The sequence below is a fragment of the Leucoraja erinacea genome, chromosome 5 (assembly GCF_028641065.1).
Source record: "Leucoraja erinacea ecotype New England chromosome 5, Leri_hhj_1, whole genome shotgun sequence".
NCBI classification, from domain to species: Eukaryota; Metazoa; Chordata; class Chondrichthyes; order Rajiformes; family Rajidae; genus Leucoraja; species Leucoraja erinaceus.
The window spans coordinates 52,639,945-52,666,498 of NC_073381.1; the positions used below are offsets into that span (position 1 = coordinate 52,639,945).

Sequence of the window (26,554 nt, forward strand, 5' to 3'; positions counted from 1 at the left end):
CGGCTCTGAGTGCAGGTGAGCTCACCCACAATGTACACAGGGATCAAGGACGTCTCACTGCAACTGTTGCAAGTAAACTGTTGTTTGCGACAGTTCGCTGCATGTTTATTCCATGTGATTTACGGACTTTTAACCCGACAAAAAAATGATAGGGAAAGCGAGCAAATATGCACGAGGGTCACCCTTTCCATTTGGTTGTTAATATTTGATCATTGCATGGTGTTTTTCACTAAACGCAGCCTTAAATTTAAGATTTTCAAGGGAAAATATAATATGAACTAGTTGCAATAATGTTTCCATATCCAGAGATGGGTTTAATGTTCCTAATTATTATTATTATTATTATTATTATTAAAGCTTTATTTCAGTCACGGGTCCATATACACATCAAACAGTACAAAGAATTACAAAGATACATTAAGAAATTGCATATTAGCCTAAAATATATATAAGCTATTGCACCAATGTCTTCCTTCTTTCCGTTAATTATGTCCTGCCCTTCCTGATAATTCAAGTTCACAGGAAACAACCAATGAATACTGTACAATAACAATATGCATTCATATTGCTCCCTTTATCATCACAACCAATCCAAATTTTAAAAAAAATACCCCAAAAGAAACTCACATGTGGCTCAACTGGTAGGATTTCTCTTCTGTCAGGAAATAGTAACCTTCATAGATGAATACTGAAATTTGGGCGTGAGGGAGCTAAATTATGCCCAATCCATATTTGGCCTCTGGCAAATATTGCTATGCTGTAGGAGGGCTACCGATAATCAACTTGCATCCCCGCCTGAAGGAGTATTCAGTCAAGGTTGCGTTGCAATCTCCTGCTGTTTAAGGACTGTGGAGAAATTGATTTCGAGAGCAGATTGTGAGTAGTGAAGATTAATTACATCAGGGAACAATGATTTGGATGAGAACATACAGGGCAAGATTAGCGAGTTTGCTGATGTTACAAAAGTTAGTGATTTTGCAGATAGTGAAGATGGTTGTGAAAGATTGCAGCAGGATCTGGATCGATTAGCCAGGTGGGCAGAATGGTTGATGGCATTTAATACAGAAAAGTGTGAGGTGTTGCATTTTGCAGGGCTGCCAACATTGGGTGAGAGTTGACAGTGAGAAATTGCGAGGGAGGGTAGCGACTGGGGGGATGAGGTGGGGTGTTCCCCCTCCCACGGTAGGGAGCTTTTGCATTTTTCAGCTTGAAATTGTGCAATCTGGTGCATACTGTAACAAGTCTTTTAATTTGCATTTGAATGCAACATTTATGCTTTAAATTGGATTAGGTATGAATAAGGTAAGGCTAAATTACATTCCACAATAGAGCCAGGCTCTGATCAACAGATTTGTGAAAAGAAAGAGATTAGTTCAAACAAATGTAGGTCCCTTGCAGTCAGAAACAGGTGAGTTGATCATGGGGAACAAGGATATGGCGGACCAATTGAATAACTACTTTGGTTCCGTCTTCACTAAGGAAGACATAAATAATTTGCCGGAAATAGCAGGGGACCGCGGGTCAAAGGAGTTGGAGGAATTGAGTGAAATCCAGGTTAGCCGGGAAGTGGTGTTGGGTAAATTGAATGGATTAAAGGCCGATAAATCCCCAGGGCCAGATAGGCTGCATCCCAGAGTACTTAAGGAAGTACCTCCAGAAATAGTGGATGCATTAGTAATAATCTTTCAAAACTCTTTAGATTCTGGAGTAGTTCCTGAAGATTGGCAGGTAGCAAACGTAACCCCACTTTTTAAGAAGGGAGGGAGAGAGAAAATGGGGAATTACAGACCAGTTAGTCTAACATCGGTAGTGGGGAAACTGCTAGAGTCAGTTATTAAAGATGGGATAGCAGCACATTTGGGAAGTGGTGAAATCATTGGACAAAGTCAGCATGGATTTACGAAAGGTAAATCATGTCTGACGAATCTTATAGAATTTTTCGAGGATGTAACTAGTAGCGTGGATAGGGGAGAACCAGTGGATGTGGTGTATCTGGACTTCCAGAAGGCTTTCGACAAGGTTCCACATAAGAGATTAGTATACAAACTTAAAGCACACGGCATTGGGGGTTCAGTATTGATGTGGATAGAGAACTGGCTAGCAAACAGGAAGCAAAGAGTAGGAGTAAACGGGTCCTTTTCACAATGGCAGGCAGTGACTAGTGGGGTACCGCAAGGCTCAGTGCTGGGACCCCAGCTATTTACAATATATATTAATGATCTGGATGAGGGAATTGAAGGCAATATCTCCAAGTTTGCGGATGACACTAAGCTGGGGGGCAGTGTTAACTGTGAGGAGGATGCTAGGAGACTGCAAGGTGACTTGGATAGGCTGGGTGAGTGGGCAAATGTTAGGCAGATGCAGTATAATGTGGATAAATGTGAGGTTATCCATTTTGGTGGCAAAAACGGGAAAGCAGACTATTATCTAAATGGTGGCCGATTGGGAAAGGGGGAGATGCAGCGAGACCTGGGTGTCATGGTACACCAGTCATTGAAGGTAGGCATGCAGGTGCAGCAGGCAGTAAAGAAAGCGAATGGTATGTTAGCTTTCATTGCAAAAGGATTTGAGTATAGGAGCAGGGAGGTTCTACTGCAGTTGTACAGGGTCTTGGTGAGACCACACCTGGAGTATTGCGTATAGTTTTGGTCTCCAAATCTGAGGAAGGACATTATTGCCATAGAGGGAGTGCAGAGACGGTTCACCAGACTGATTCCTGGGATGTCAGGACTATCTTATGAAGAAAGACTGGATAGACTTGGTTTATACTCTCTAGAATTTAGGAGATTGAGAGGAGATCTTATAGAAACTTACAAAATTCTTAAGGGGTTGGACAGGCTAGATGCAGGAAGATTCTAAGCCCATTCAGAGCAGCATAGAGTCAGAGTTATACAACATGTACGTGGCTGGCCCAATTTGTCAGAATACTCAGAATAGTTTTGAGTATTGCCCTCTCCTGTTCCTGTTCCTGAACCAAGCCTATCAGTTCCAGAGATGAAGCCCAATGAGGTAGGTTGGATAATCGGGACTGTACCCTAGCTTATGGAAGGACCGTTTAGAAGTCTAATAACAGAGGGGAATAAGCTATTCCTGAATGGTGGTGTGTGCTTTCAAGCCTTTGTATCTTCTGCTCAATGGGATTGGAGGGGGGGGGGGGGGGGGGGGGGGTCACTGCTTTCCTGAAGTGTAGATAAAGTGGGGAGTCAGGTCTGTGCTATTTCCGTAGCCCATTTCCTGCAAACATCAGGTTCTTGAACCAACCTGCACAGCCCTAATCCTATCTCAGTAACAAAACACTGCAGACCACTTCTTCTAACACCATGGACTTGTGTTCTAATCGTGTGTTAGGACTAATGTTTTGTTTCATATACACTATTTTTTCTTTTCACTCTTGTATAATTTATGTATCATTTATATTTTCTGTGATGTTGCAGTCTGTTCCTGTGATGCTTGACAATAACATAAATACAACAACTGGACAACTTAAAACTGGACAACTTAACTTGATTGAGATGTCATAAACTAGATTGTTGTTGAATTGATTTATATCCATGGAGATATACATGGAGATGGAGATCTTTTACTTATTTATCTACCATTATGTATTTATTTATTTATTTATTTATTTATTTATTTATTATTATTAGAAGCAATTGTACAAGAATAAAACATTCGGCATGTAAAATTATACAGTTATTGTACAGCTTCAATTTTAACCTTTTAACCTGGAAATGAGGGAAAAGAAGAGAAAAACAACAAGAGAGGGAAAAAGTGAAAAGTGAAAAGATAGGACCCCTAGACTACCAAAATAGTGTGGCTAAAGAGTGAATAAAGATATGAGAGACAAAAGAAAAAGAGAAAAATATATAAACCTGCCCCTCGATATCTTTTTTCGGTATCAGTGTAATTGTTGATTCGGCTAAAGTTTGTGGTAGCTTATGTTCTTTAAATGCGTGTATATAAAGGGGTTGTAAATGCGGGGAGATTAAATCATAATTTTTTTAATGAAATTCATTACTAAACCCATCTGGGCCTGGCGTTTTACCATTATTCAGTGATTTAATAGTCTCTTCAATTACTTTTATTGTGATCTGCGCTCCTACTTCTTCACATTCCGCCGTGTTAAGTGACGGAAAATTGCAATTGTCGAGCAAGTTTTTCATTTTTATCGTTTCTACTGAAGTTTTACATGTGTATAATTTTTGATAGAACTGTAAAAATCTTTCGTTGATATCTTTAGGGAGTGTAAACAACTCACCTTTTTCTGATCTAATTTTTTGAATACAATGATCTTTTTCCATTTTTCTCAACTGGCGTGCCGGAAGTTTATGCGGTTTGTCACCGAATTCAAAGCTTTTCTGTTTAGTAATTTGAAATACCCGGATAACTCTTGCAGAGAGAAGTTGATTTAACTTGACTTTTAATACTGCTATCTTATTGTGTTTATCCATAGAAGGATCTATCGCATTTTCTGAATCCAACCGTCTGATCTGTTCTTCTAATTCCAGTTATTCCATCCTATTCTTTTTATTTTGATATGCTTGATATGAGATAATAGAACCTCTAATAAAGGCCTTAAAAGATTCCCATAATAACGAAGCCGAAATACCTGGTGTTTCATTTGTCTCATAAAACAATTCCATCTGTTGCTTCAGATATTCACAGTAAGCTGGGTTAGTTAATATTTGAGGATTAAATCTCCAGAATGTTTTTTTTATTGTACATTCCTTCTAATTTTAGGGAGAAAGTTAGAGGAGAATGATTGGAAATAATGTTATTATGATATTTGGGATTTGTTGTAAAAGGTATTAGTTTAGTGTCCACCAGAAAGTAATCAATACCTGTATACATTTTGTGCACGGCTGAATAGAAGGAATATTCTCTTCCGGATGGATTCGCAATCCTCCATACGTCGGTTATATTTGTGTTTTTTATATACATGTTTAGGAGTTCGCTAGATTTTGATTTTGTATTATATCTCCTTTGTTGTGAGGATTTATCCAGATATTGATCCCGAACACAATTGAAGTCTCCTCCAATTATCCATGGAGATATACTTCTGTCTCAGCGTATGTCTTTATTTTCAGTTCATTCTCAGTGTATGGGTCACCTTGATAAGGCCAGAGTTTATAAATGTTTTTCAAAACTGCAGATGTTGCAAGTTTGAACTAAAAACTAAATCCTGGAAATACTCAGCAGGTCAGCAGCATCTGTAGTAGGAAAGGGGTTGGACAGGCTAGATGCAGGAAGATTGTTCCCGATGTTTGGGGGAAGTCCCGAACAAGGGGTCACAACACAGTTTATGGACAAGGGGGAAATGTTTTAGGACCGAGATGAGAAAAACATTTTTTTCATTAACAGAGAGTGGTGAATCTCTGGAATTCTCTGCCACAGAAAGTAGTTGAGGCATACACACCCAACCCTCCATCCTTCTGCCAGTTCATTGGCTATATTTTAGAGGGAGTTAGATGTGGCCCTTGTGGCTAAAGGGATATGGAGAGAAGGCAGGTACAGGATACGGAGTTGGATGATCAGCCATGATCATATTGAATGGTGGTGCAGGCTCAAAGGGCCGAATGGCCTACTCCTGCACCTATTTTCTATGTTTCTATGAAAGATGAGTAAGGTTTCCGGTTGGATACCAATGCCATCATGAAGTGCCATGAGTGTACTTCCACAATACAGTCATAGTAGGGATTTTTTATCCAGTTGTGAAGAAAAAACAGTGATAAATTTCCAACTCTGAGTGTTTTTTAACGAGGAGAATTCGGAAGTTCTCAGGAAGGGTATCCTTACATAACCTGGGAACTGCCTGTGCTCCTGATGTGGTAGAATCAACCACATGCATCTTCTTCCAAGCATTAAGACATGAATATTTCACCATTTCTCAGTACAAACAGAGCCCTTCATTACAAATCTGATTTGCTTTCTTTATTGTGTAGTTCAAATAGAATGAAGTCTTGTTCTATTGTGGAATTTTGAGATTAATTCAACATGTTGGCAATGTTCCACATTGCAATTGTAATGTGGCTGTAAGCTTTCTCTTGTTTTCTGATGTTAATATTCATTCCTAAGGAGACATTACATTAATATTCTTGGAGTACTTAGAAAGGCATGCAAGAGAGGTGTGTTTCTACGCAAGAAAGATTATGAGAGGCTGCTTTTTTCAATTACATTTGCATTTCACGAGCAATCCACTGTAATCCTATCTTTTTTGTTAAATTTGTGGATGTGGGTATCACTTGCAAGGCCAGCATTAATTGCCTGTCTTTAATCCCTTTGTAGAAATAGTTTATGTTGCCTTTTCTTGGCTATTGCAAGTAGTAGGGCAAATGTACTTCTACACTAACATTGAGTGGGCAATTCATGGAATATCAGTGAAGAAAAGACAACATATGCACAAACATAGGGGTGTGACTTTGAGGTGATAGCTTTGTAGTCCTGCTGCCCATATATGTTATGTGCGAGAAGCAGCAGGTTTGAGTGATTTGCCTGATCATATTGTAGCAAGGCCCTTTAAAGATAGTGTAAATACCTTAGTCTCACACAGGTTGAAGCACAAGCATCTTTATTGTTCCGTTCATCATCATCTATGCAGTACATCATACGTTCACTCCACTGCAGCTACTGAAGACAGTAGGTGAGTTCTTACACTATAAAGCATGCATTAGGCAGAGTTATAATTACTAAGCATTCTGATTGGCTAACATGCAATAGCCAATCTACAGCTCTTCTGGTATAAATGAAAAAGCAACTAAGGCATTTTAAACAATAAGCAATCTGCAAATAGTTTACACTACCAGCCACAATATGCAAGGCAGAGAGAACAGGTATTTCAAATCGTGGAAGACAATCAACTGAAACACTTTGTCAAGGATTATGTTATACCTTGAGAATCCCAGTAAAGCTTGTCAGATGCTAAGGCACTCTTTTAGGCTAGCTTAGATATGTCCTGGGACCAGGAGAAGGGTGGGTGACGGGGCAGGCAAGTGCCATGGGCCAGGATGTATGCACCTTTCCTCCACATTCCCCTACGTATGTTTCAATTCAAAGACTTATAATTGTATTTCTGTATCTTCATTAAGAAGAACTCAGCAAGCTGGGCCTTATTGCACGTAACACTATATTACCATGCAAGAAAATATGGTGTCAAAATCACTTCAGTAGACACCATAGAAATTATAATTTAGATAACATCTAACATGAACGGTTGTGGTGATGGTTTTAATTAATATAATGCACAAAGAAGAAATTATGATTGTATTTATCTATTTTATTGCAGTGATTTATTTATTTATCTTGGTTTGTTTCCAGGAGCATCTGGGAGGAGATGAGATCAGCCGGTAGTCATCAGCTGACAGACATGCCTTCTAACCACTAGATACTCAGTGACATTGGTAAAAAAAACTTGAACTCTCCTGTGATGACACATCTAGGCTTACTAAACAGCTAAGTGGAAAAATAACCCTAAACGAAGGCCAATTTTTTTCAACGGTTTGCATTCTATTGATATTCCAAATCCACCATGAACAAAAGATCAGATTCATCATTATAACTGTATCCCACAATAGTCAATTCATTTTAAACATCTGGCATTTTACATCTCAGTCCCAAATAAACATCTCAGTCCCAAATAAATGTTTTGAGCTGTAAAATCTCTGGAACTGGCTGATTTCTATCCTGATAAAAATCAAGCCCAGTGAGCAACTCCACATCCCGTACACGGGCTGCATGGGCCCAGATTCGTTCTTTAACCCACTGGGATTCCAATTTGCCATCCTGCGAAAAAAGTTACAGAAACAGTAAATCTATTACACAGTCAAATAAAATTAAAACATTTGCTGCTTGCAGGTTGGAAAATGTTGCTGGATCATGTAATTTTCAATCATATGCCTTTAGGCGGTTTATTTATGTGATTAGTGATGTGTCCAGAATGGGACAAGCTAAAATATTTATTGATGATACAGCACTTTTGATATTTCTTCTTTGCACTTCACACCAGAGCCCTCAAACCTGAAATGTTAACCTGCTGTTTCCATTTTTTCTTCAGATTGGGGGTAGGTAGGGGGGGGGGGGGGGGGGGGGGGGGGGGGGGGGGGGGGGGGGGGGGGGGGGGGGTGGGGGGGTGTCATGCAGTGCATGTGCCTTAATTGAATCTAATAGATAGAATGGTTGGCCTACAGCATGCAGCCATGATACTCTCTTTGAATGGCTGATCTTGACATAAATCCTTAAAAAATCCTATCACCAATTTTTCTCCATCAATTGTACTTGCTAGACACTCAACAATTTGCTTTTTCATAAAGTCCTTCTGCATGAGTGCATGAAATATACAAAAAAGGTTTCATGAATATGTATAGGTTAAATGAGTGCACTTAAGTAAGAAAATAAATTGCAGGATTTTTTTCACATTTGTGAAATGTTGGTGTAGGAGGACCTGGGTCTAATTGCAAGCAAATTGCAGGAAGCTAATATGCAGGTGAAACTAGTAATTTGGAAGAAAAATGGTGTTTGTCTTTATTGCAAAGGGATTAGAGTAAGGAAGCCTTACTATATTAATGTAGGACTGGTGGGACTGTACCTGGAATTCTATGTTAATTTTGGTCTCGATGTGTAAGAACTGATATATTGCCACTTGAGGGAAGGCAATTTAAATCTACTGAAAGGATCCTGGAATGGGGGAGATTTAGATTAGGTTCATTACTTCAGTTTAGATGATCAAAAGATGATTTACTTGAAATCTAACATTTTCATGGGGCTTGAGAGAGCATATCCAGGAAGTATGGTTCTTCAAGCTGAGAAGATTACAACGAGAGATCAGATTCTCAAAACATGAGATCAACAATCTATAACTGAGATAGAGAAAGTTCTTCAGATAAAGCATGGCAAACCATTTGAATTCTTTACCTGAGAGGACAGTGGATGCTTATTTGTCAAATTTGTTCATAAAACAGATTTTTGGATTTTCATGTGATAAAAAAGTGTGGAGACATTGGAGAAAGACGATTGTGGTAAAAGATCAAGGAACGGAGAAGCTCCTGCTCCTATCAATTATTTCCCATTTTTTCTCCCTATAGAGGAAGCCATTCTGTCCATTAACTCTAAAGTGGCACTTGGTATAATCCTTCTCCCCTACTTAGTTTCCCCATAACATTCTTCCCACATGCCATCAACACCCTCGATCCTCCTACTACCCACCTACTCTTGTGACAACATACAGCTGCCAATTTATCAACCAGCCAAGCAGAAAGAACATCTTTGGGATGCAGGAGGACCCGGGGGAAATGCATGGTCATCGAGAGAACATGCAAACTCCACAGAGTGTTTTAAAGATTCTTGCGCATAAAGATGCGCTCCTCATGAATACTTGTTTCAGACACTGTTTCTGCTTGTCCATGAAGTTAACAATATAACATTGATAAACCGACGTGCAGTGTTTTAAGGTAAAGATTTGCTGTTATTTCTTTATTCTGATTTAAACAGGGAATAGTGAAGAGGAGCAGAATGTTTCTCCTGTGTCCCTGATTCACCCCCACATCCTTGCTGAAGTTATATATTTTGGCAGCTGGGTATGTCCAGAGTATTCACAGGCTGCTTCAGGAATCTTAGCAGATGTGTTTGCTAAAGACCCAAAATAGGATCAAGAACTATTTGGGAGGTGGTTAGTCCAGAAGAAAGCAGGTTGGAAATGCATCAAGATCAGTACAAGGCTGGGGCCTTGTGAAAATAAATCAGTATATGTTAAGAACTGAATGTCTGTCGGCTGTACTTACCGGGCAACTTTCACTGTTATCCACTCGATGTGGTAGAATGAATGACATTACATCCAGTGGGCCTTCACAAGTCAGGGGAGTCTGAACAGTGTTATTACAGCTGGTAAGGATTACATAAAAATGCGTAGGAATGGGGACCTTTGTATTATTAACATACCTGGAGAAATAACATGAGAAGTCATTCAAAAAATGTCAACATTTTATCAGTGTCAGTGCCAGTATTTTATAATGTCATTGAATTGGATTCTTTGAATGAATCCCACAGCCACACTTGCCTGAATTCTCCTTCATCAGAACTACACATTCATTCTCGTTTTCCCCACACAGTCTGGAAGCTGAATGACGAGGCCCTGAGCAGTGGCAGTGAATTGGCCAGTGAATGGCAGTGAATCTGGCCATGCCCAAAACCCCCCTTCAGAAACCTTTATTTTTTTTATTTATTTATTTATTTATTTATTTTTTAAGAGTTACAACATGGAAATAGGCCCTTCAACCCTTGCAGTTCACACTGACCATTGATCACATATTCATACTAGCTCCATGTTATCTCACCCATACCCTACACATTGAGGCCTATATCACAGAGGCAAATGAACCTACAAGTCCACACGTTGTTGGGATGTGGGAGGAGACAGGAGCACCTGGAGGAAACTCTCACAGTCACAGGGAGAACATGCAAACTCCATACAGACAGCACCCAAGATTAATGTTGAGAAAGGCCTGCTGTTTTCCCTGGATCTGCCACCAAAACTGAGCAAAGCCCAGGCCAATATTTGGAGTGAGGCCAATTAGCGACATTTATGCAGTAGCCTACTGGTGAGCTAGTCTGATATGAGAACATGCGATGGTTCATGTTGTTGATTTGTTTAACCAGATTCAAATTGGATGCCAATTGAAAGCATAAAATGCTAGTAATACACATCAAGGCAGGTTACATATGTCAAAATAAACAGAACTAACATTTCAGATACAAGTCGTTTAGTCAGAACTGGGGAGAAGGCAAAGGCAGATTTTATTAAACTGCACGTGGGATGGGGAGGGTGATAGGTTAGAATCGGGGTGAACATGGGGAAAAGCTGTAAACAAGGCCATCTGGTCAATGCGCGATAGAGAGCGGTTAGAGAATGAGAACATGGACTAAAGAGTTGAGGTGTAGTTGTGGAATTGAATTTAATTTACTCTTTAAGAGATTTGATGTCTTGAAATAAAATATTGCACTTTCCTTGGAAATATCTATTTATTCATGATCACTATCTCCAATTTAAAACCGTGATGAGGAGGAATTTCTGCTCTCAGAAGGAAGGAAGAACAAAACAAAACATGATTATGTGGCACAGTGGAGCACCTGATAAAGCTGCTACCCCACAGGGCCAGAGACCTAAATTCAATCCTGACCTCAGGTACTGCCTGTGTGGAGTTTGCATGACCACGTGGCTCTCCACCGGGAGCTCCGTTTTCTTCCCAAATCCCAAAGACATACGGGCTTGTAGGTTAATCGGCCTCTGCAAATTGACCCCAGGGTGTGGGAAGTGGGATAACATAGAGCTAATGTGAACATGTGATCAATGGTTGGCATGGACTCAGTGGGACGAAAGCTCTGTTTCCATGCTGTATCATTTAATCAATCAAATAAATGGAAGGACACTACAAAATGGTGCCGTACAAAATGACTTTCTGCAGTTCACCTCCCCAGAGCTGCAGGGGCAGAGCCATGGAACATGGTAAATGGTAGGGAATTGAAGAATGTAGGTGAACAGAGGGATCTGGGAATAACTGTGCACAGTTCCCTGAAAGTGGAATCTCATGTAGATAGGGTGGTAAAGAAAGCTTTTGGTGTGCTGGCCTTTATAAATCAGAGCATTGAGTATAGCAGTTGGGATGTAATGTTAAAATTGTACAAGGCATTGGTGAGGCCAATTCTGGAGTATGGTGTACAATTTTGGTCGCCTAATTATAGGAAGGATGTCAACAAAATAGAGAGAATACAGAGGAGATTTACTAGAATATTGCCTGGGTTTCAGCAACTAAGTTACAGAGAAAGGTTGAACAAGTTAGGGCTTTATTCTTTGGAGCGCAGAAGGTTAAGGGGGGATTTGATAGAGGTTTTTAAAATGATGAGAGGGATAGACAGAGTTGACGTGGAAAAGCTTTTCCCACTGAGAGTAGGGAAGATTCAAACAAGGGGACATGACATGAGAATTAAGGGACTGAAGTTTAGGGGTAACATGAGGGGGAACTTCTTTACTCAGAGAGTGGTAGCTGTGTGGAATGAGCTTCCAGTGAAGGTGGTGGAGGCAGGTTCATTTTTATCATTTAAAAATAAATTGGATAGTTATATGGATGGGAAGGGAATGGAGGGTTATGGTCTGAGCGCAGGTATATGGGACTAGGGGAGATTATGTGTTCGGCACGGACTAGAAGGGTCGAGATGGCCTGTTTCCGTGCTGTAATTTTTATATGGTTATATGGGACAGGACAGCACTGGAACATGCCATTTAATATATTCAATGTGGGATTGACAAGTGTTCAAACTAAAAGATCTTTTCCATCCACAGACGAAAACAGACAGGATCTCAGTTTAACATCTAGTCATAAATATGGCAACTGCTTTAGAACAACAATGGAATGCCAGCTAGTCATAGATACTCAGGTCATTGGAATAAATCTTGAATCTGCAAACTTCTAACTCAATAGTGGGAATGCTTCTGAACTACCCATAAATGTGTTCCATCTTGCATATCCTGTTATATAAATGCTTTATAATCATTAAAGCAACTGGTAGTTTTCTAGACTTTGTGGCTTTACACATCCAGACTAAACAAAACATAATGAGCTATAATAATACATTTTTAGCAATTTCTGCATCACATTTGGCTAATAAATCACTTCAGGAATTTTAAATAGGTTGGTTATCCTAAGCTGGTTTAAGGGCCTGTCCCACTTTCACGACCGAATTCACGACCTTTTTTATTCATGGTCATTTATCATCATGCTAGAAAAATGCCCCAACCTACTCGATGTCACGAGTACCTACGACTAGCATCACAACCTACCTATGACCTCTTGACGACTATGCTGCGAGTACGAGTCAAGGGCAAACTCGGCAGAGGTCGTGAATTAGGTCGTGAAAGTGGGACAGGCCCTTTACTCTTTCAATGTTTCTTAATTATGCTCTCACCCAATGGTAGTCAAAGTTTACATTTTGTATCAAACAATATAAAGTACAAAAAACATATTCCTTACTTTTTTATTTGGTTAGGTGTATCAAAGTGACCATCGTAATTATAGTCAAATACTGGTCCACTCAATACATTGACTCCATTTTTCAGCACAGCCATGTCTGGCAGCATAACCATGTGAAAGTAATGCCAAATCGCTACAAAATAATAAGAACTTGGTTATTTTGAAATGTAATAAATGAAAAGATCTGTTTAATACCCCATTCATAGACATTTCCATAGAATTCCCTTTATTTTCCATGACATGGCAACGGGCTTCTAAAAAGAACAATTTATTTTAAGCTTTCATACTTTTTATCTGTAGCTGATTCATTGCAAGAAATATCTTTCCAAATGTTGTGCTTTATCTTTTGCAGAAATGTAGTTAGATATTGTCCATCCTTGATTTATTTTTCAAGATTTCTTTAGTCTGAAGTTATCCTTATATAGATATTGCAGTACATATAATTATATTGCTGGGAATTCTGAACAATACTAGGTTTTTAAAGCAGAGGTAACACAGTGGTAATCGGTGTTTAAGTCACATTTTCTTGTGCATTCCAAGAACATCATACCTACAAATCGATATTCTTTTAAATGTGCTATCCTCACCTTGTTTCCACACATTGTAGGTCTTGTCACTAATAGCCACACTATGATTTATCTTGCCAGAACCTCCCTCTTTATACCCATTCTAAATTGCCAACTTTCAATGTCCTCATCAAAAAGTTCAATTATTTTGTCTGCTTGTTGATTTTTATTTATCACTACCCCCATTATAGACAATAGACAATAGGTGCAGGAGTAGGCCATTCGGCCCTTTGAGCCAGCACCGCCATTCAATGTGATCATTCCTGATCATCCACAATCAGTACCCCGTTGCTGCCTTCTCCCCATACCCCTTGACTCTGCTATCTTTAAGAGCTCTATCTAATTCTCTCTTGAATTATGCTACTTTATACTCTCCCATTGTTCTCTCTGCTATGAATTTGTGTTTTTTAGAACATAGAAGAGTACAGCACAGGAACAGATCCTTCCGCCCACGATGCTTGTGCCAAATATGATTCCTAATTAAATTGATCTCATCTGTCTGTACACGATTTGCATCATATAGAGCTGTTATTTGCATCATATAATGCTGTTATGGATCCTGCCATTAACTACAACAACCTCCCAAAGTGCAATACCTCTCACTTCCATCTTCCATTTCTCTGCCCATTTCTGCAGCTGATCTATATTCCACTGTATCTTCTAACAGCATCCCTCAATGCATCAGCTCCAATTTTGGTGTCATCAGCAGTCTTACTCACCAACCCATCTATATTTCTATCTCGAACATTTATATATATCACAAACAGCAGGCGTCCTAGCAGAGAACCCTGTGGAACTCCACTGGTTACTGGCCTCCAGCCAGAATATTTACCTTCAGCCACAACCCTCTGCCTTCTATGAATAAGCCAGTTCTGAATCCACACAACCAAGTCATTGTGAATCTCATACATCTTAATCTTCCGGATCAGCTTACAATGAGGGACCTTATTGAAAGCATTACTAAAATCCATGTATCAACACCACCCTACCTCTTCAATCCCCTTTGTCACCTCATCAAAAATTCAATCAAATTAGTGAGTTATGACATGCCATGTACATAGCCATGTTGGCTATCCCTAATTAGCCCACTCTCTTCCAAATGAGAGTAAACCCTATCTTGAAGAATTCTCTCCCAACAGTTTCCCTACCACTGATGTGAGGCTCACTAACCAATAATTTCCTGGGTTCTCTCTACCTCCTTTCTTGCACGAAGGAACAACATTGCCCACCCTTCAGATTTCTTAGACTTCGCAGTGGCTAGCGAAGAAACAAAGATCCTCGTCAAGGCCCCCATAATCAACTATCTTGCCTCGCTCAACAACCTGGGATAGATCACATCAGGGCCCTAGTTCCTCAAAAGAGCCACAGTACCTCCTTCATCCCGATCACAAACTGCCCGAGCATATTTGTATGCTCCACACCGATCTCGTTGTTCTTCCCCTCTGTGAATACAGATGCAAAGAACTCGTTTGGTACCTCTCTGACATCCTCCAACTTCAAGCATAGATTCCCTCCTTTATCTTTGAGCTGTGCTACCTTCTCCCCAGTCACCCCTTTATATTTAACATATGTATAAAAAGCCTTGGAATTATCCTTAATCTGACTTGCCAATTATATTCCAGGGTCCCTTTTGGCCCTTCTAATCGCCCACGAGATCCTTCCTACTCGCTTTATATTCCTCATAAGCCCTGCCTGATGCCACCTTCTTAAACCTGACATGTCTCCTTCCTGGCCATTTTTCTTCCTGACCAAATGTATAACCTTCTTGGTCATCCACGGTTGTTTTACTAGTCTTTCTAGTTCTGGCAGCATCCTCCTTACTGGAATGCTGATCCTGCACTTTGATCTACTGACCTTTAAACAACTCCCTCATGTCATCTGTAGACAAACCCAAGAACTGCTCAAATTTACCATCCTTAGCTCCTGCCTAAAAACATTGTAATCTGCCTTGCCCCAATTAAGTACCTTCCCCCAACATCTAAATCTGTCCCTATTCAAAATAATCTGAAAATCTATGGTAGTAAGCAAAGATCCTATAGCTAGCAAGATAGTCCCCTCGACAAAAAAGACGTAGTACGGTCATGGGACGATTCATGGGTAATTTTCGGCCCCATTTCCATAACCGGCTTCCGTGTCCACACCAAAGATCCCATAGCGAAGCAAAGATACTAGTGTGGAGATGGAAGCTGGTTATGGAAACATCCTCGTAAAAATAAAAGTTCTTTGGTAAAAAATCTTCTCCTCATTTTCAGAATTATAATTTATTAACACAAACTGTTCCCCTGCAACGTTGATTACACTGCGAGTCGGGTTACTGAAATGGATGAAATAAAGGCCAACATTCCGTTCCGTTGCATACTACACGTCAGCCCATTGCATTTAGCAGGTGCGGTCTATCTTGCTCCACTACAGGATCTTTGGTTGTGAGCACTGTCTCCAAATTCTTCTTCCACTGCAACACCAGTCATCTGGCTCGGCTCATTTCCCAAGACACGGTCCAGTGTGGTCCCTCCTCGAGTCAGACTATCTGTATATTGTTTAAGGAAACCTTCTTTGATATACCTAACTAATTTTGCCCTGAGTAAATCCCGGTCCATTTTGGGGAAGTTAACGTCACCCACTACAACAACTTGTACTTTCTTGCATCCTTCCGAAATCTGTCTACATATCTGATCCTCTATCTTCTGCTGGCTACTGGGTGGTTTATAATATAATCCCATTAGAGTAGTTGCTTCTTATTTTTGAGCTCAATCCATAATGCTTCACGAGACATAATGCTTCACACTCCAGTATGTCTCCTCTGTGTACCATCATAACATTCTCCCTGATTACTAAAGCCGCACCTTCACCTCTGTTAACCCAACTCTATTTTGCCCGAAATATAGATTAATTTCTGTATGATTTGGGATAATATTGGCTTCCAGAGCTTATTCCAGTGATCCAATCATATAAACCGTGCCTTAGACAACAAATGGCTGTATGCCAAGTAATTTAACAGCAAACCAAACATTTGCTCATGTTTAACCCTAATCTCCACCACAAACACCGAGACATCGAAAAATTGCAGTATAATTAGTGTTCAATTTCAAAATCATTACAAGTATTTCACCAACATTTCATAACCTTGTGTTAGAATCATTTAGAGGCAAAGAGTGATACAATGTGGAAACGGGCCTTTCAGCCCAACTTGCCCACCCATTCGTCATTCAAGGAACTATGCACCTGCACTCCTAGATCCCTCTGCTCTACAAAACCACCCACCCACTTATGTATCATCAGTAAACTTGCAAAATTTGCAAATATTTTGTTAATAAAATAGTTAACTTGAAAGGGTTTCATCTGATGTGCCTCAAATAATAAGTTGTTTAGTAAAGAGACAAATTGGAGACATAGAATTATGGTTACCAGGGAAACTATTAATCACAGATTTATCACACTTACTTTTGAAAGCTTCATACATAGGCACAAGGTTGCTGGTAATTAATGCATCAAATTGCTCAATGTCGTTTCTGAGATCTGCAAAAATACCATCACATATTATTAAATGGAACTAATATTCTGGTCTGAACTAATTTAAATCCAAATCCCTTCATCAACCGCTCCCCCTCCCCTCCCCCAACTCTACAGATCAATCAAATAAATCATAGTCTCACAAGATTTGAATAGCATATGCCTTTGGCCAGTTGACTTTCAGAAAATGAAGTTTGCCATTAACCTTTGCACAATATTCAATCACACTTCCACAGTCCTCCATTGACCTTTTCAAGGTGAAATCCTGTTCTAGAAATCCATATTTCAACATATGCTCCAGTTGGACCTCTCGGATGGAAAAGTTTTCCAGTTTGTGAGTTACAACTCGGAATGATGACCACCAGGATAACCAGTTTTGAATGTAGTGGGATTGTACCACAACCAGTGGCTAATGGTGTTTAGCTGAGATTCCTTAACACATTCAGTGCCTCTTGTCAATATCAAGCTATACCAAATTCACTTACTTGGAGGATAAAGAAAGTCAAAGGTCATGTTCAATGTGGCGTTAAGATTTGAACACTGTTGGCTATTATTTGCAACGATTCGAGGATCAGGCCGTAGGCAGTTCTGAATAACTGGAGGCAGAGGTGGAACTCCCAGCTGGTGAAATACAAGAAAAGGTTAAACATAATAAAAAAGGCTTAGTCTGAAAAGGTAAAGCAAGATTTACACTGTACCTGTAACTCACCGTACTTGTGGATCTAACAATAAACTCAATTTAATTCTGCAAAAATCTACAAATCCCTTGGCAGTGTACACAAAGTAATGTCAATGCCTCTCCTAGGCAATGGCCCTAGCTCTGAGACCCTTTATATTATTCACTGGATTGAAATGGGCAGACCATGTCAATTTCAGCAACAAATTCACAAACACAGACTGTAACACCAAGCCCTGTAACACAAATGACAGCCAATGGAGATAGGAAATGACTCCAGACAACATGTAACATTCTCACTGGCACATGACTACTCAAAATGGAGGAGCATGAAGAATGGCAATGAGAACCTCAAGTCCATGTGACAGAAGCCCAGAATAAAGCAAACTACCTCCATAACTACCCACCTGCTTCCCCCCATCAAACTCCTACCCCACACATGACAGAAACTGTGGCTCCCACATTGGCCTTGCAAACCATCTCTGAATGCACACACCTGGAGGGGAAATGAGTCACCTTCAGCACACCAAAGAATCAGCAGTACCTACTGATAGTTTCAATTTAGCTCATGTTCCTCACATGGCTTATGGCCCCATGAGGGAAAAATTACAAAAGATTCTCGAATTAATGGGAAGGAAAGCTCGAGAATGGACAACAGAGTAAGGTCAAGGCCAATTGCCAGCGGTGCAAGGGGGGAAGTGAATACGGAGGTTAAAGTGTTGTATATGAATGCGCGAAGTATAATGGATAAAGTGGATGAGCTTGAGGCTCAGTTAGAAACTGGCAAGTATGATATGGTGGGAATTACTGAGACATGGCTGCAAGAGGGCCAGGGCTGGGAACTGAATATTCAAGGGTATACCTCCTATCGAAAAGACAGACAGGTGGACAGAGGGGGTGCGGTTGCCCTGTTGGCGAGGAATGAAATTCAGACGCTTGCAAGGGGTGACATTGAAACAGGAGATGTGGAGTCAGTATGGATAGAACTAAGGAATTGTAGGGATAAAAAGACCCTAATGGGACTAATCTACAGGCCCCCAAACAGTAGCCTGGACATAGGGCGCAAGTTGAATCGGGAGTTAAAAATTGGCATGTAGCAAAAGTAATGCTGTGGTTGTTATGGGAGATTTAAACATGCAGGTAGACTGGGAAAATCAGGTTGGTACTGGACTCCAAGAAAGTGACTTTGTAGAGTGCTTTTGTGATGGATTCTTAGAACAGCTTGTATTGGAACCTACCAGGGAGAAGGCAATTCTGGATTTAGTGTTAGGTAATGAACTGGATGTGATAAAGGACCTCGAGGTTAATGAGCCATTAGGAGGCAGTGATCATAACATGGTCAGGTTTAATATACAATTGGAGAGGGAGAAGGGTGGATCGGAGGTGTCAGTGTTGCAGTTGAATAAAGGGGACTATGGGGCCATGATAGAGGAGCTGGCCAAAGTTGACTGAAAAGATACTCTACCAGGGATGAGAGTGGAACAAAAATGGCAGGTATTTCTAGGAATAATACAGAAGGTGCAGGATCAGTTCATTCCTAGGAGGAAGAAAGATTTCAAGGGGAGAAAGGGACGACCATGGCAGACAAGGGACGTCAGGGACAGTATAAAAATTAAAGCGAAGAAGTACAAGGTAGCAAAGATGAGCAGGAAGCAAGAGGATTGGGTAATGTTTAAAGAACAACAGAAGATAACCAAAAAGCCAATACGGGAAGAAAAGATGAGGTACGAAGGTAAGCTAGCCAAGAATATAAAGCAGGATAGTAAAAGCTTCTTTAGGTATGTGAAGAGGAAAAAATTAGTAAAGACCAAAGTTGGACCCTTGAAGACTGAAAAAAGTGAATTTATTATGGGGAACAGCAGACAAGTTGAACAGGTACTTTGGATCCGTCTTCACTAAGGAGGACACAAACAATCTTCCTGATGTAGTAATGGCCAGAGGATCTGGGGTGGCGGAGGAACTGAAGGAAATCCACATTAGGCAGGAAATGGTGTTGGATAAACTGATGGGACTGAATGCTGATAAATCCCCAGGGCCCAATAGCAGCCACAGGATTGGTCCAAGTCAGCATGGATTTACAAAGGGGAAATCATGCTTGACTAATCCGGAATTTTTTGAAGATGTAACTAGGAAAATGGACATGGGAGAGCCAGTGGATGTAGTGTACCTGGACTTTCAGAAAAATTTGACAAGGTCCCACATAGGAGATTAGTGGTCGAGATAAGGGCACATGGTATTGGTGGTAGAGTGCTGGTTTGGATGGAGAAGTGGTTGGCAGACAGGAAACAAAGAGTAGGGATTAACGGGTCTCTTTCAGAATGGCAGACAGTGACTAGTGGGGTACTGCAAGGCTCGGTGCTGGGACCGCAGCTATTTACAATATATATCAATGATTTGGATTAAGGGATTCAAAGTAACATTAGCAAATTTGCTGATGACACAAAGCTGGGTGGCAGTGTGAACAGTGAGGAGGATGCTATGAGAATGCAGGGTGACTTGGGAGAGTGGGCAGATGCATGGCAGATGAAGTTTAATGCGGATAAATTTGAGGTTATCCACTTTGGTAGCAAAAACAGGAAGGCAGATTACTATATAAATGGTGTTAAGTTGGGAAAAGGGGAAGTACAATGGGATCTGGGGGTCCTTGTACATCAGTCTATGAAAGTAATCATGCAGATACAGCAGACAGTGAAGAAAGAGAATGGCATGTTGGCATTTATAACAAGAGGAATTGAATATAGGAGCAAAGAGGTCCTTCTGCAGTTGTACAAAGCCCTGTGAGACCACACCTGGAGTATTGTGTGCAGTTTTGGTCCCCTAATTTGAGGAAGGACATTCTTGTTATAGAGGGAGTAGGTTTACAAGGTTAATTCACGGGATGGCAGGACTGTCATATGCTGAGAGAATGGAGCAGCTGGGCTTGTACACTGGAGTTTAGAAGGATGAAGGGTATCTCATTGAAACATATAAGATTGTTAAGGGTTTGGACACGCTAGAGGCAGGAAACGTTCCCGATGTTGGGGGAGTCCAGAACCAGGGGCCACAGTTTAAGAATAAGGAGTAAGCCATTTAGAATGGAGACGAGGAAACACTTTTTCTCACAGAGAGTGGTGAGTCTGTGGAATTCTCTGCCTCAGAGGGTGATGGAGGCAGGTTCTCTGGATGCTTTCAAGAGAGAACTAGATAGGGCTCTTAAAAATAGCGGAGTCAGGGGCTATGGGGAGAAGGCAGGAACGGGGTACTAATTTTGGATGATCAGCCATGATTATCAGCCGAATGGCCTACTCCTGCACCTATTGTCTATTATCATACACCTTCCTCTTGCTAAAGAAGAAGAATGCAGATCTCCAGTAGACCTGCTGTAAAAGCTCTGTTATTTTGCTTGTGAACTTAAGTATAGTGAACAAAACCGCTAATTGTCACATGAAACATATACTACGCAAAGTTATGTCATAATGTGCCTTGGGTTAGTATTAGAGTTGGAATCTCACTAAGGATGTGGAAAATGTGTTTTTTTTCCATGTGTTTTTGTTCTGTTCGGATTATTTTAATGATTCACGGCTTTCACTCCCACAGCACAAACACACCATTATTGGTCACCAAACCACAACCACTTCCACATCTCGCTCATGTACTAACATTCCAGTGAGTTTTACTTGGACTTCTTTGTTATTGCTAGTTGTTGATGCCTCAATTTTCTCTAATTTCATATTCTTTGCATTTTGTTTATTAGTTCCTCATTATCAGAACATCAGTTTTCACTTCTATTTATTTCCTCTCTTGATCTCTCTGCACCACACGATTTCTCCTGTTTTGCTTTCCAGTTGTTTCAGTTGCATTTCAGTTCCTTACCCACCTCCCATTACTCACTTTCCTCTACTCTTGTTTTCTTTCCTCTCTTACTTAGTCTTTCTGTTCCTGTTTCTTCCTGACAATTCTAAGCCCAGAAATTACATTGTTTCAATGAAAATACATGAAAATACTTGGCACTGTTACCGTGCAAAACTCAGACCAACTTCTGGCATCCGATGTCTGCACTCAAATGCAGAAATTGTTAAGTCTTGTATTGTATTGTATTCAAATGTATTGTCATTGTCTCAATTAGAGACAACGAAAATGAATTTCCCTTCACAGTCAGTCATATTAAAAATAAATAAATAATAAATATTAAAACATATTAAAAAAATAAAATAGAAATTAAAAAAAAAGCACAAACACAGAAAGTCCACGACACAACACAACACAGTGGCACCAAGGTGAGGAAGGCACCATAGTCCAGCCAGCCTCCCCTCCGATCTTCCCAGATGTTCATCCGTGGTCGGGGCCTTCCGAGCACCCGCAGTCACCGCACCGGGCGGCCCGATGTTCAGGCCCTCACGCCGGGCTTGTGGAACGCCGACGCCCGATGGTGAGCATCCTCCTCCTCAGTGGCCCGGACCTCCCGATCAGCCGCCTCCCGCAGCCGGAGTCCGCAGCTCCCGAGTCTGCAGGTCGAGCCGGGCAGAGTCGCAGGGCCCCGCGTTGTTAATCAGCGCCGCCCGCGTTGGGAGCTCCGCAAACCGCAGCTCCATGATGTCGGTGCAACAGGTCCAGCACTCCGGGCTCCAGACGGCGACCCCCGGTAAGGCATCGCGAGCCCCGCGATGTATCAGCGCTGTCCCGCCGCTGCTGGAGCTCCGGTCGATCCCGGCAGGAAAGGCTGCGCCAATCCAGGTAGGTATGCCGCTGGGGGGGGGGGGGGGGGGGGGCGAGGACGCGACTCGAATAATAGTCGCGTCCTCACCAGGAAGCGGCTGAAGGACGGTATCCCCCGCACCGTGCCCTCATCCCCCACATAAAGACATTTAAAAAATCATAAAAAACACACTTCGACATAACTAAAGAAACAAAAAAACAAAAAGATACCCGGCTGAAGGTGGAGGCTGCTGGCACCAGTGCCACCGGAAGTACAATACCGTACAAGTCTCCACCATCTTCACAGGAAGTGCTGTTGTTATGAAGTTAAACAACTTATATTTGATTCACAGTGCAAAAGAAAACAACAAGAAACATTCAGCCAGGATAATTGTGTCTTTAGTAGCAGACTGACATTGCTGGCTCTGTAAAGCTACTCTGACAGTTGTGCAGTTTCATTCTTCTACAAGGTTATTCAAATGTTGTCAATTTACCATAAAATAAGTTATGCTTTTTTGCTTTGTTCTGATAATTAACTTCCTTTCTATTCTATACATATTTTGCAACTATAGGTTGGATGGTGGCGCAGCGTGGAGTAGCTGCCTTACAGCGCCAGAGACCCGGGTTCAATCCTGATTACAGGCGCTGTTTGTACATTCTCCCTGTGACCTGGGTGGGTTTTCTCCGGTTTCCTCCCATACTCCTACGACGTAAGGGTTGTAGGTTAATTGGCTTTGGGATAATTGTATATTGTCCCTAGTGTGTGTAGGATACTGTTAGTGTGTGGGGATCTCTGGTCGGCACGGACTCAGTGGGCCGAAGAGTCAAGGGGAGAATGTACAGAATAACAGTTAGTTTACATGAGATGTTAAAATGAGACCATGCCTACTTGTCCTGCAAATAAGAGTTCTTGTACCAACATTAAATAAGGAAAGGGAACTCTCCCAATGCCACGAACAATAATCTCTCAACCAGTATTGCTGAAAACATGTTGACAGGTTGTATTTTATGTTTGTTGTCAATGGAAGGTTACTTTACATGATGTACATTGCCTGCTACTAATTAATCAAAGTCCTTGGTATTGCAAATAATATTGAAAGCCTCCTGGTGTCAAAGGCAAAGTGAGAATCTGAGGATTTGTACTGAAACGCAACCATCATGTTTTGAAAGCCAGTGTATTCTCTGCCTTATCCATAACCTTGACAATTACTGTGACAGCTCTCAATTTTTTTAATGATTTTTAGTTTAATGATTTTTTTGCATGCCTTTCCATAAACACTATCTTCAAAAATCCAGTTTTGCTACTCATCTTAACCATCACATCCTCTCTGTAAAGTACTTATTTTGCATTGATTTTACTCCTGTTGTAAGCCAGGTCTGGATTTGTTTTGTTGTGATTTCTTTAATGCGGTGTACGTACTTAGTGACGGGAGAAAGTTAATGAACGCAACACACTTACCGATTTGTTAACAGTATATGAACTCCACAGAGGCATTAAAATATCAGAGCTATATCCAGTTGTGTAAAATGTTTGAGTCAAGAGACAATATTCGCTGTTGTGCTGTAAAACTCGTGGTCTTCCATAAGGCATGTTTTTAGCTTCAGCTGTTTTAACTAAAAAGACACACAAGATTAACATTATACATTTAAAGCTAGATTAATTTGTGGTAGTTAATAGCTAGTGCAAACTCAGTGGGCTGAAGGGCCAATTTCTGTGCTATTTTTTTTCTATGACAGTGATTCTAGTGTGAATTTTATGCAAGTAAAAGCATTTCATCGATAAGTGGAAAAAACAGGTATTTGTGTTGACCTCCCCTGAAAATGAATAAACCTCAATGGTTCAATGATTTCTTTATTATCAAAGGTACCAAGGTCCAATGAAATACTTTGTTTTGCATACAGTTCAGCAAGACTTTCATCATACAATAACATAATCCCCCGGTTAGTACAGAATGTGCAAAACAATCCATCTTCCCTGCACTCATCCAGTTTCCTACAAAGGACTCAATTTTGATAACCAACGACCAGGCATGTATAGACTTGGTTTGATGCGGACCCAAAATGACATAATAGAAATATAATAAAAGACTAATCTGTAAGTTGTTATGGGTGATTTCTCTAAATTTTTGCTGGTAAACTAATTTAATTTCTTTCTACTTGATGGGGGGCTAATGTAACATGTATATATATTGAACAAGGTCAAATGGTACAGACACGAGAGGCTTTGGTGAGAAGGCTGTGCAGAGGCTGACTGTAAGACGTGGTTAGATCTTGTTTTTGTGATTTTCTTCTTTAGTCTAAGTGTAAGTGGGTTATGCTCCTCCTGCAGGATTTGGGAGAACGGAGAAACTTCCAGTGTCCCCGAGGACTACACCTGTGTGATGTCCACCCAGCTGCAGCTCCTGGCTGAATCAGTGAGGAAACTGGAGCTGCAGCTGAAACACCTCAGGATTGCCCAGGAAAATGAGAGGGTCATAAATAGGAGTGATAGTGAGGTGGTCACACCGAAGGTGCAAGCAGAAAGTAGATGGATGATCGCAGGAAGGGTAAAGGGAGTAGGCAGAGAGTGCAGGAGGAGAGTGTGGCCATTCCCCTCAAAAACATGTATACCCTTTTGAATAATGTTGGGGGGGGGGTTGTAGCCAGTTGTTTGCACCAGTTCTGGCTCTGAGGCACAGTGGTGTAGGGTGAAGGCAGACAGCACTATAGCGATAGGAGATACTATAGTTGTACGAAACGAACGTTTACCCATATGTCTGATTCTGAATTGAATAATGTTATGGGTATGTACAGGTACCAGGATCCCTAAGTCAATCTCTCTTTGCCCAAGGATGGCCTGTACATTCCATTCATCAGAACACTTTCTTGGAAAATTTGATGTTCTTTTAATAATGACTTCACTCATGTTCACTCATGCCTACACTTGTATCTTTCAAACATGTTCATATTAATTAATATCTGCTGAGTGTTTTTTTTTACAGTAGTTGATTAGCTGCTATAATTTAGTCATAATGTAGTTAATGTGGCTGCATCTCGATGCCGCTACTTAATACATTCTATTTTGCATATTTGCAGAACTGCTAAACAGCTTTCACAGTTAAACACTCATAAAACCATTACAGTATCCTACCTTGATCAGCAGTTAGCTTGATTCTGTTATTCATTTGCTCAACTGTAGGAGTCTAAGGGGCATAAGTACATTCTGTTGACGTTAAGAGTTTAAATGTTCTTCCAGAACTCCCTTTATAAAACTCAGATGTTTTCTCCTCGGTATCCAGTAGCTCTGCTATTCTTCCCCCCGCTCCCGTCGTATCAGGGACCCAAGTTCCCCAAGTCCTCATCTTTCACCCCATCAGTCGTCGCATACAGCATCTAATAGTCTGACATTTTCGCCACCTCTAACGGGATCCCAACACTAGCCACATCTTCCCATCTCCACCCGTTCCGCTTTCTGCAGAGGTCATTTCCTCCGCATTCCTTCTCTCTCTGCCTCTCCCCAAAACTAATCATCCGTCCAGTTCCACTGTTCGCATCCATATATCCTTTTGTTTCCACCTCTTACACAGCCAACAATGGACCCTGGTGGGCTCCATCTTTCCATGGCCATTAGTGCCTGCTCTGATTCAATCTTCCCGATATAGTAGTGGCCAGAGGATCTGGGGTGACAGTGGAACTGAAGGAAATCCACATTAGGCAGGAAATGGTGTTGGATAGATGGATGGAACTGAAGGCTGATAAATCCCCAGGGCCTGATGGTCTGTATCCCAGGGTACTTAAGGAAGTGGCTCTAGAAATCGTGGATGCATTGGTGATAATTTTCCAATGTTCTTTAGACTCAGGATAAGTTCCTGTGGATTGGAGGGTAGCTAATGTTATCCCACTTTTTAAGAAAGGCGGGAGAGAGAAAACAGGTCATTATAGACCAGTTAGCCAGACATCGGTGGTGGGGAAGATGCTGGAGTCAATTATAAAAGATGAGATAGCCGAACATTTAGATAGTAGTAACAGGATCGGTCCGAGTCAGCATGGATTTACAAAGGGGAAATCATGCTTGACTAATCTTCTGGAATTGTTTGAAGATGTAACTACAAAAATGGACAAGGGAGAGCCAG

At 41.0% G+C, this 26,554-nt stretch overlaps 1 protein-coding gene across 1 annotated transcript in view; it reads right to left on the reverse strand.

Moving 5' to 3' along the window:
• Positions 1–6,575: 6,575 nt before the first annotated feature.
• LOC129697253 (venom phosphodiesterase 2-like) overlaps positions 6,576–26,554 on the reverse strand; it is an 84,114-nt gene continuing 64,135 nt past the window's right edge. The window contains exons 18-24 of the mRNA XM_055635608.1: positions 25,573–25,624; positions 23,902–24,056; positions 17,578–17,713; positions 17,024–17,098; positions 13,017–13,149; positions 9,774–9,930; positions 6,576–7,779 (exon numbers count right to left, since the gene is read on the reverse strand). Of these exons, the coding sequence (XP_055491583.1) occupies positions 7,624–7,779; positions 9,774–9,930; positions 13,017–13,149; positions 17,024–17,098; positions 17,578–17,713; positions 23,902–24,056; positions 25,573–25,624 (864 nt within the window). The 3' untranslated portion in view covers positions 6,576–7,623. The remainder of the gene's footprint in view (positions 7,780–9,773; positions 9,931–13,016; positions 13,150–17,023; positions 17,099–17,577; positions 17,714–23,901; positions 24,057–25,572; positions 25,625–26,554) is intronic.